The 11,292-nt window shown below is 48.1% G+C and overlaps 1 protein-coding gene across 1 annotated transcript; it reads right to left on the bottom strand.

Moving 5' to 3' along the window:
- Positions 1 to 1,904: 1,904 nt before the first annotated feature.
- On the bottom strand, positions 1,905 to 4,882 carry KCNE1 (potassium voltage-gated channel subfamily E regulatory subunit 1). Its single transcript, XM_032174145.2, has one exon. The coding sequence runs from the start codon at positions 4,839 to 4,841 to the stop codon at positions 4,440 to 4,442; it is 402 nt and encodes a 133-aa protein (XP_032030036.1). The 5' UTR covers positions 4,842 to 4,882; the 3' UTR covers positions 1,905 to 4,439.
- Positions 4,883 to 11,292: the final 6,410 nt, after the last annotated feature.

The following is an 11,292-nucleotide window of genomic DNA, read 5'->3' as shown; positions in this document are numbered from 1 at the left end:
ACCCCAGCACTTTGGGAGGCCAAGGTGAGAGAATCGTTGAAGCCCAGACGTTGGAGACCAGCCTGGGCAATATAGTGAGACCCCATCTCTACAAAAAAATTTAAAAATTAGCTGGGCGCCAGGCATGGTGGCTCAGGCCTATCATCCCAGAACTTTGGGAGGCCGAGGCGGGTGGGTCACCTGAGGACGGGAGTTCGAGACCAGCCTGGTCAGCATGGTGAAACCCAGTTTCTACTAAAAATACAAAAATTAGCTGGGTGTGGCGGTGGGCACCTGTCATCCCAGCTACTCGGGAGGCTGAGGCAGGAGAATTGGTTGAATCTGGGAGGCAGAGGTTGCAGCGAGCCGAGATTACGCCACTGCACTCCAGCCTGGGTGACAGAGTGAAACTCAGCTCCCCACCCCGACCCCAGAAAAAATTAGCTGGGCGTGGTGGTTGGCGTCTATAGTCCCAGCTACTCAGGAGGCTGAGGTGGGAGGATAGCTTGAGTCTGGGAGGGTGGGAGGATGGCTTGAGTCTGGGAGGTCGAGGCTGCAGTGAGCTATGATTGCACCACTGTACTCCAGCCTGAGTGATAGAGCCAGACCCTATCTCAAGAAAAAAAAAAAAAAAAAAAAAAAAAGTACCAGTCTCTATCTACCCATTCATAGCTTTATGTCCATTTCTTTTGTCTTCAAGCACTGGTAGCCTTTACTTATCTCTCCTCACCTGATCTAGTGTTTACATCTCATTTGCTCCCATAAAGAAGTCATACACCGATGTGGATTTTAGATAGGGCACGCTCTCAAGACAGCCACATGCATTATTCTGTGCTCACACAGCCTGGCCTGGAGATGCAAAGATTATGGAATCCAGAATCTGAATGAGAGGATCAGATTAATGGGATGTTCTCACAGTGTCAGGTGAGGACAGCCTGATACAGCCTTTCATCATGAGGCTGGGACCTCTGGGTCCCTTAGCCCCAGAACCACACTTGACTTTTCTTTTCCTTTCTCTTCTCTTTTCTTTTTTCTTTCTTTTCCTCTTTTCCTTCCTTCCTTCTTTCTTTCTTTCTTTCTTTCTTTCTTTCTTTCTTTCTTTCTTTCTTCTTTCTTTCTTTCTTCTTTCTTCTCTCTTTCTTTCTTCTTTCTTCTCTCTCTCTGTCTTTCTTTTCTTTCTTTCTCTTTCTTTCTTTCCTTCTTCCTTATTTTTTTTTTGAAATGGAGTCTTGCTCTATCACCCAGGCTGAAGTACAGTGGCACACTGTTGGCTCACTGCAACCTCCACCTCCCGGGTTCAAGTGATTCTCCCACCTCAGGCTCCCAAGTAGCTGGGATTATAGGCACCCGCCACCACACCCAGCTAATTTTTGTACTTTTAGTAGAAATGGGGTTTTGCCGTGTTGGCCGGGCTGGTCTCAAACTCCTGACCTCAGGTGATCCACCCGCCTTGGCCTCCCAAAGTGTTGGGATTACAGGCATGAGCCACCATGCCCTAGCCCTGAGTCTGTTTATGCTTCCCTCAGGTGTGGTGTGGGCCTGCCTGGGAGCTATTCTTCTTCTGTAAAGCACAGGCAGTTAATCAGTGGTCTCTGGGCAGAACCCAGCTCAGGATTATATTTCGTTTGACCCACTCAAGTTTTAAAAAGTAAATTAGTTGCCAATGTGCAAACATTAGAAGAGTTCACAGCTTCTCCAGCAATATCCAGAAGTTCGTCCGGATGGTGCCCGCATTCCCTGCTCTGTCTAGATGGTGCCCACATTTCCTGCTCTATCCAGACGGTGCCCACATTCAGAGTTTCATTATCCACATGCAATCTTACTTTCCTTATTCCCAAGTCCATGGGGCTGCCTCATCAAAGCATTGCAAGAACTGATAACCATCTTCTAGAAGTATCACAGTGATATTAAGAACACACATCACAGATCATAGTAAATGGCTTTAATTTTTTAATGAAATCTCAATACTGCAAATGCATTGTTGTCCTAGCTAATGAATGCATAGAGTATTGCCTGCAAAATAATAATTGAGATTCTATTTTTAAGAAGCTTAGAACAGTACATGGTGCATAGCAAAGACTCTGTGTATGCAAAGCCAAATTTTAAAATACGGTAACAAGTGTCTGAAAATATATGTCTCCCGGTTACTTTTCCCTCTCCCCCTTTAAAATGAAGAGGAAGGAGAGGAAGAGATAAGAGGTTTGTGAGTGAAGACAAGGGCCCTTTAAGGCCTGGGAGGACTGCAGCCACAGGGATCTCCCTCTGCCTTAAAAGGCACAGGAATCTTAGTGGGGAGAATGAAGTGGTGATAAAAAGCCAGTCCGTGTGCCTGGAATATCAAAGTCAGTGCGTGCCAGGGATCACATTGCCGGTCACATGCACTCTGGGTCTCTCTATGCAAACCTGCCCTGCCTCAGTCTGGGAATATGCAACTGCCTAAGAAGGGTCTGGCTTACATAGGGGCCGTGAGACGCGGCAGGCATAGCTGGGTTGCTACTGGTCATGAACCCTGGACACGGTAGGCAAGGTGTGGTGTCCATATGCATTATTCGGGTGGGGCAAAGATCACAGCTCTCACTAGACTTTCAGAGGACTTTGTAACCCAAAGAACCGCTCATCTCAAGGACTGTGGTAACTCAGGGGCTGAGCCATGCCGGTGTTTATTATGTGAAACAAGGACTGGAACCTCACAAGGCCAAGTCTGTCCATTTGAGGATGGCCCAAGATGCACACGGGCTGCTTTTATCTTATGTGCAGGTTTTAAAAAAAATATGTTTCATTTAAATATTCCATACTCTTCGGGAATGCCCAGGCAGCTGAGCTTTCAGGATGCCACATTGCAGAGGACTCCGATGCTACTGATGGCAGCTGGAGACCCTCTCAAGGCGGGTGGCAGAACGGAGGCCCTCTCTGTCTGCTGGGGCAGCCCCTCTGGGTGCCCCGCTGGAAGGCAGAGCAGCTCCGTCTTTGGGTGGGTGAGAGGTGCTGCATGGGTTCACTGTAGTATCCCAATACTGTTTGGCAGTCGGCTGCCAGAGTCTCCCCAGCTGGGTGGCTTCTACAACAGATACTCACTGACTCACAGTTCTGGAGGCCAGAAGCTTGAATTCAAGCAGGGCTGTGCTTCCTCTGAAACCTGTGGGGGAGAAGCCTTCCTGGCTTCTTCCCGGCTTCTTGGGATGGGGATGTGCATCCATCCTTGGCCTTCCTTGGTTTGCGCTGTGTCACTGCACCCTCTGCCTCTGTCATGGCATGGTGTCCTCCCTATGCGTCTGTGTCCGAATTTCCCTCTTCCGATAAGGACTCCAGTCATATTGGGTGAGGGCCCACCCCAATGACCTCATCTCAACTAGATCATCTGCAAAGACTCTATTTCCCAATTTGGTCACACGGAAGGTACCTGTCTCTTTGGGGGGTACAATTCAACTCACAAAACCGGCCCATCACCTCAAAAGGACCTGCCACCCCAGTGCTATGTGTCCCTCTCTGCCCACAGCCAACTCCTTCCCCTGGCTCTCGGGGAGTGGGGGCACCTCTCCCTGCTCCCACAGTGACCAAGCACCTTTCCCTTGGTATGCATTCTGAAGGGGGCATTTTTTTCTCCTCCATCTCAGCCCTGTATGAAGCAAGTTCATTCTAGATTGAGGTGTGTATGTGTGTCTATGTATATGAGTGTATGTGCCTGTGTGTTTTCAGGGAGATGTGTGCAGGATGGGTGCAAGGGAGGAGTGGAAGGCGGAAGGCAGGAGGAGGATAAAGCCACAAGAGTGAGCACAGAAGTGACAAGGGCAGAATCGGTGTGTGCTTGTGACGAGTATGGAAATGTCATGCCTTTAGGTTCAGTCCTATAAGGTAGGTGTATCAGTAAGGGCATTGATTCTGCGACCTTAACAGAGATCAGAATAACAGTGGCTTAAGGAAGAGCAGAGTGGATTTCTCTCTCCTGTAAATCTGGCCTGGTGGGTGGTAAGGAGGATCCACATCACCCAGGCCCAGATGTGTGTGGCTTTTTGAGTGCCCCGTTCTTTCCCAGACTCATAACTGCTCTCCACCTCCTCCACATCCAGCCACTGGGAAGCAGGACAAGGTAAGTAAAGGGCACGTTCTTTTCTTTCTAAGGATTACTTGGACATTACAGTCTTCACTTCCATGCCTACTGGCCAGGGCTTAGTCACACAACCTTGCTAGCTGCAAGGGAGTCTGGGAAATGCAGCTGCTATTCTCAGAGTCCATGTCCTCAGGGATTCTGCTAAATTTCGCAAGGCAGGGACAGATATGGGGGAACCACTGACAGTCTATCACAGAAGAATGTGATTTTAGAGAAACAGTGAAACAGTGTCATTAATCCACCCCTCACCCCTTACAATAGCCAAAAAGAAATCCAGTGGTATCCATCACAATAAAGAGTATGAGAGGAATGTGATTAGAAAATCAGGTTGCCAGGCAGGATGTGTCCAGTTTTAGCCAGTGGTGGGGTTCGTCTCAGGAAGGTGTGTGTTGGGTTGTTCTACGGCCAGATGGTTTTCGACGACATAGCACGCCCTGTAGCTCTCCAGGACCCGGGCCTGGACATAGGCCTTGTCCTTCTCTTGCCAGGCATCAGACTCGATGTAGACGTTGAATGGGTCGTTCGAGTGCTCCAGCTTCTTGGAGCGGATGTAGCTCAGCATGATGCCCAGGGTGAAGAAGCCAAAGAATCCCAGCACCATGAGGACGTAGAGGGCCTCCAGTTTGCCGTCATCACTGCGGGGGGACCTGCGGGCCAGGCCCGACACGTTGCCGCCCTGTTGAACTGTCTCCTGCCACAGCTTGGTCAGAAAGGGCGTCACCGCTGTGGTGTTAGACAGGATCATCCTAGGCATTAAGGTTCCACTGCTGGAGCTCAAACTTCCCAGGCACACCTCTTAAAGGAAAAATGCAACCCCAAATCAAAAAGTACATATTGGCCAAAACCCACACACACGCACACACACGTATACAATTTTAAAATCTCAGGTGAGAGGGGTGAGCTGACACACTCCCCAGGCCATGGCGTGTGCCATCTTGAGTCTGTGCAATGCCTTCTCTTGATTGATGAATGGATATATTGATTCCCTTCTATTTCCATCCACCACCCCCAGTCTCCACCCCTATAGGTGACCATCAGAATGAGCTTCTTTAATATGCATTGGCATATTGTGGCGTATGGGGTCGCATGTGTGCATTATGGTTTACCTAAATGGTATCAGGTCATCCAACTCATTCAGTCTCCTTCCTTTTCCTCACGACTGTGTTTTTGTGGCTCACTTGTGGTGCTGGGTGTGTGATTCCCTTACTTCCAATGGTTGTATACAACCCATAGTGAACACCCACTTCTTTTCTCTGTCTTCTCCCCCAGAGATGGACACTGCTGTGGCTGCTAACTCCATAAACAAGGGGGAGACAAATATCCCCATCCCTGACCTCCTATGGACCTAAAAAAAATCACACATCTCATACAACTAGTTCCTGGGGGCTTATGCAAGACCAGTCAGACTGGAGCACTTCCAGGGCACCCTTGGGGGCAACGTGCAATAGGTGGTCTGTTTCACCACAGAGCATCTCTGTATGAACAGTTACATTCATCTGAATGAAAAACCCACGCTGTCACATGGTGGACTTCGGAATATCTAGGGAGATTTCACAGAGAGCTCCCCTCGAAGAGGCCAGTGTCGTAGCTTGTGCTATGTTTTTCCCTGCCTGCCCATACATATGCACACACACGTACACAATCTTAAAACCTCAGGTGAGAGGGGTGAGCTCACATGCTCCCTAGTCCATGGTAGGTGCCATCTTGGGTCTACACAATGCCCTCTCTTGATTAAGCAACGGTAGATGGATTGCCTTTTATTTCCATTCACTACTTGCTGGCTATGCAGAAAGTGACACTTTCCCTATCATTTAATCTTGATATCACTGTCCCTGTATACTCAGAGTGGGCCTGGAAACTGGAAAAATTGTCTCCAAGTAGCTGTGAGATTCTGTCAAGGGTTTGGTTTGCTGTGGAAAGCCCATCTAAGTGACCTTGAGATCATTGGTAAGCTAAAAAAAAACAGGTCTTGTTTTTATTTATTTATTTATTTATTTAGGTTTGAGCAAATGCCAGCCTCTACCCCCAGTTCCTGCTGGGCAACAAAAGCCCCGAGGCCAAGTTGTCGATGTCACATTCCAAACTCAAGCCAGAGGGGGCCACTGGGAGCTTATCACACGTAAGTGCTCCCACTCAGTTCTTTCTTTTTCTATTTTATTGAGACAGGGTCTCACTCTGTCACCCAGGCTGGAGTACAGTGGCACAATCTCGGCTCACTGCAGCCTCAACCTCCTGGACTCAGGTGATCCTCCTACCCTACCCTCCAGAGTAGATGGGACTATAGGTATGCACCACCATGACTGGCTAATTTTTGTATTTTTTGCAGAGGTGAGGTTGCCCTATGTGGCCGAGGCTGGTCTTGAGCTCCTGGGCTTACAGGATCCGCCCACCTCGGCCCCCCAAATTGCTGAGATTACAGGCATGAGCCACCCTGCTCGTCCCTTACTCACTTCTTAGGAGCTTAAAGTAGCTGAGTAGAACATGGCCTGGAGTAGGACATGGCCTCGGGGGGATGTTGTAACTACAGGTGAAGGATGTGTTTGGGAAGACAGTTTATGGCCAGAATCGCTATGGAAAGACAAATTCCAACGCTTGCCGGGATGGCGCTGTCTTTCCCAGCCAGGATGGGGACTGTGACATTGAACAACATCTTGTGTAGGACAAATAACTTCAAAAACCTGGCTCCTCTCCAGCTTAGACCCAGAGCTATTTCTTCATTGAATTGGTTTAATTGTAAAACATACCCTGAACCCAGCACCTGCCGAAGACATCTGGCACCTTTCCGAGGCCCCTCTTCCTCTACCCATCTCTGAACTGTGGCTGTGTCTTAGAGTTCTATTACCTGCTCTCTTCTCTTCCCACTCTCCTCTCTCCCAGGGTAACCGCACCTGCTCCAGGCTCACCTGCATGGCCATGACCCAGGGCTCTCTAAGCTCCACAGCCATGCGTCCAATGACCTGCTAAGGAGACGGTTCCCTTTGGCCATCCCCAGGTTCCTTAAAGTTAACACTCTACCCTGTCCTGTCAGAGACTGGCTCCTGCCTCAGTGAGCTGAGTGGCAACACCACTCACTCCAAAATCTGCATCACTGTCACTGATGACTGCAATCTCATCACGGCAGTTCCCATCTTGAAGGCCTTCCTTGGCTCCTCCCTGCCTTCAAGGTGAAACTCCTGGTCTTCTGCATGCCCTAAATTTGAGAGTCTATGCATCCCTCTCCAATTCCACTGTTGCCACTGTGCCCAGACCCTATGCTCCATGGTCCCTGCTGGCCCCAGAGCCTCCACACATTGTGCGTCTCCAGCTCAGACTGCGCTTTCTTCTTGGCCCATGAAACTTCTCAGCAATGCCTACTCATGCTTAAAATTCAGCCCAGCTCTCACCTCCTTCCTGAAGCCTGCTTTGATGCATGGGGCTGGGTCAGCACTGTGCACACCATGACCCCTGCTAACCTCATCATGGTCAGGATCTCCAGGCCCCTTATCCCATCCCTGCCTTGCCATCCAGCCTGGTGCTGGGCACGCAACAACATAGGAGCTGCCCATGAATGTTTATCGAATAGATGCCACCAGAACTTAATACCTTTTGACCAGTGGGGCTTGACTCTTTATAACCTGCTTACTCCAATGAACAGATGCCAATGAGCTGGCTCCAAAGCTTTAACTGATTCCCTTTTCCAGAAGGGCAGTCATCTCCCACCCTGAACCACAGTCTCAGAAGGCAGGAGTGAGGAGAAAAAGAGCTCAGATTTTGGGATTCCACTGCCACCCCAGGTTTGGATTCTAGTTTTGCTACTTCCTAGCCACATGATCCTGGACAGGTTCCTTAGAATTGTTCAGTCAAGTCTTTTTTTCTTTCCAAAGTAGCGAGAAACACCACTGACATTTGCGGGCTGTTGAATCACTGAGCAGGTGTGTAGAGTGGCTGACAGCATGTGGCACATAGCAGGTGCACACTCAGTGGTCCTGGGTAGGAGTTTATTGGTTTTACTACCTCATTAAGAAATTGCTGCCCAAGGATTTGGGGCTTTGGGGGTTTAGGCTTGGCTTTCCTGTGGCTGACCACGGCAGCTCTCTTCTCTACGTTGTGGAGAGATCAGACATGAATGAGAATCAAAGATTGTTTGTGGCCTTTCCTGGTTTCTAGGCTTTTGAGTCTGTGCAGAGCTCTGTCAGGGGTTAAGCTGCCTGGGCTCAAGGGATTCAGGTACTTGTTCTTGTACAAAACTAGCATTTAGCCCCATTCTAATCATCGGGGTAGGCAGGAATTGCTTGGTAACAGATCCAAACTCGACGCCCAACCATTTCTTTTCAAATGATCCGAAACCACTTATGAATGCATAAAACCCTGCCCCAGAAAACAGATAGACCTGGACCTGATACTATGATGTAATTTCCAAAAACCCAGAATGATCACAATTGGCAAATAATTCTGCCACCAATTACTGTTAGAGAGTCTTTACAACTTCATGACCATGTGAGGGTAAAATTATGGCAGGTGACATATGAAGATCCACATGTTAATTGATTTAAAACTGATAAATCCATACAGCAAATTAAGAGTAACATCTGCAATTAATTCAGTGAATTCACTGAGAAGGCTTGTTACTTAGAACCAGATGGACTTTCTTATGTCCAAAGAAGCAACCAAAAACATCTGTTTTGAAAACCTCCCAAGCCCAAACCATCCTCAGCCTTGTTCTTTAGAATGCTTTAGAATGACCTTGTTAAAATGCAGATTGCTCCTGTAATCCCAGCACTTCGGGAGGCCAAAGCAGGTGGATCACTTGATGTCAGGAGTTCGACACCAGCCTAGCCAACATGCTGAAACCCGTCTCTACTAAAAATACAAAAATAAGCCAGGCGTGGTTGCGGGCACCTGTAGTCCCAGCTACTTGGGAGGCTGAGGCAGGAGAATCACTTGAAACCAGGAAGCGGAGGTTGCAGTGAGCCAAGATTGTGCCATTGCACTCCTGCCTAGGTGACAGAGTGAGACTGTCTCAAAAAAATGCAGATTGCTAGGCTCTACTTACAGAGTTTCTGATTCGGTAGAACTGGAGCAGGCCTGGGAATCTGCATTCCTAACACATTCCCACGTGGTGCTAATACTGCTGATCTGGAGGCCCTGCTTGGTGATCTATTGGAATCACCGGGGGAGCTTTTAGAAGATAATGATTCCTGGATCTCACCCCCAGAGATTTTAATGTCTTTGGTCTGGGTTCCTGCCTGACTCAGAGACTTTTTAGAAACCTCCCAAATGATCCTAATTTGTAGCCAAGATTGAGAACCACTGGGCTGTGGTGTGGGACCCTAGGAAACTGACCAGTCGGCCTTTTGTGCTGCAGGGTACATGGAAGAATTTTGCAAAAATATAAAAATATGATTTCACTGCCTATTTTTCAAATCTTGTCTGTTTTTTACATTTTCTTTTTTGGCCTTGTTTGCCTCTGATACAGACTGAAGAGAAATTGCAGAAAGAAACTCTCCAGTCTTCACTGTAACCTCAGCTGTCCCCATTCTCACGCACGCTGGTGACTTCAATTACAATTTGCCTGTCAGAGCTTAAGTCCAGCTAATTAACTGCCTTTCAAATAACAATCCTATATTTTTAAAGAATTTTTTTAAAACTTTTCATGTAATTTACTGCATTGCTTTTGCTAAATGTCCTCCATACCCCCAATGCCTGCTAGGCTGGGTCGCCATGGTATTTTTGTGTAATGAGTCTCAAAATGAGTTTGGCGACGTCTTCGTAATAGTCAGCATGGTGTAAATGACAGAGTCTGGATCTGCTTGTCATTTGGGATTTTATATCAGATTCTCTAGGTTCATTTCTATTATACATGATGCCAAAGCACCTACATGCCCCGTGGCTGCACTTTCAGACGGTTGGACTCAAACAGAGTGGGAGAGCAACTGATCCAGCAATCTTAATTTTCAGAAAACGGGGCTCCTTAGAGATGAGATGGCTTGCCAAAAGTAATCTCTCCTGTCAGAAATACATATCCTCAGCAAACTAACGCAGGAGCAGAAAACCAAACACCGCATATTCTCACAAGTGGGAGCTGAACAGTGAGAACACATGGACACAGGGAGGGGAACATCACACACTGGGGCTTGTCAGGGGAAGGTGGGTGGGCAGAGCATTAGGGAAAAGAGCTAATGCATGCTGGGCTTAGTACCTAGGTGATGGCTTGACAGGTGCCGCAAACCATCATGGCACATGTTTATGTCTGTAACAAACCTGCACATCCTGCACATGTTCCCTGGAACTTAAAAAAAGAATAAAAACAAAAACAACCAACCAAAAATATATCTAAAATGTCATCTCTTAGCAATTGACTCACATATTATTAGTATAGAAAAAGGCAATTCCCAGGACCTTGTACAGAGGAAGCAGGCTCAAAATAGCTGAGGAATAGGCCACTTTTATCAGGTAGCATTGGATCCATGAAAATGGGGGTTGGCTTCTTACCTAAATATGCCATCAGAAATCATCCTTGTTCCTGTCCCCTCAGCTTTTTGTAGCTTGCACAGTGAGTAAAGGGATGGGGGAGGTAGAAATGGTAGGAGCCAGAGATGTTCCAAATCCATTTGATGCTTGGCCTGTGCTGAACATTCTCAAACTATGGCCTTGTTGGGCCCAGAAAGTGGGGTGGATTCCTGGCCGTTTCTGCTTCTGCCTGGGTGTGAGATATGAATGCTGCCCCTAATCAAGGGTAGTGCAATTTTTTTTTCTTAATGGCTTAGACCCAGTGCTGCTGATCTACTGGAAATCAATCAGGACACAGGGCTCTGGGCAGCTGCACTGAGCGAGACACCTGCAAATGGAGACCAACTGGGCCTCCAGCACCCTGGATTTCCGTAAGGCCCCCAGCTGAACCCAGGGGAGAAGAGGGCAGTGGGTGGCGCCTCGCTGCTCCGGGCACACACCACCTCTTCTGACTTCTCCCACGTGCTCGGCTGTGTCGCCTATCAGCACTGATAACAGCCTGGAAGCTTTCAGAACAGAAGCTTTCCCAGCATGGGAAACTCTCATTCTTTCTCATTCTTTCTTTCCTCGTCTTAATTTTCCAAAGCCTTTATTTCTAAGACCAACTGTGGCCTACCCGTGCATAAACTGGGCGGGCTGTAGGCAGTAGGCTTCCCAAGTAAATACTACTCCTTCCTCCCAATATTGAACCCTGTCCCATTGATCCTGCAGGGGAG

Source organism: Hylobates moloch, unplaced genomic scaffold (genome assembly GCF_009828535.3).
Source record: "Hylobates moloch isolate HMO894 unplaced genomic scaffold, HMol_V3 SCAFFOLD_14, whole genome shotgun sequence".
NCBI lineage: Eukaryota > Metazoa > Chordata > Mammalia > Primates > Hylobatidae > Hylobates > Hylobates moloch.
Note: the sequence above shows the minus strand (reverse complement) of the source record. Positions and strands in the feature narration are given on the sequence as shown.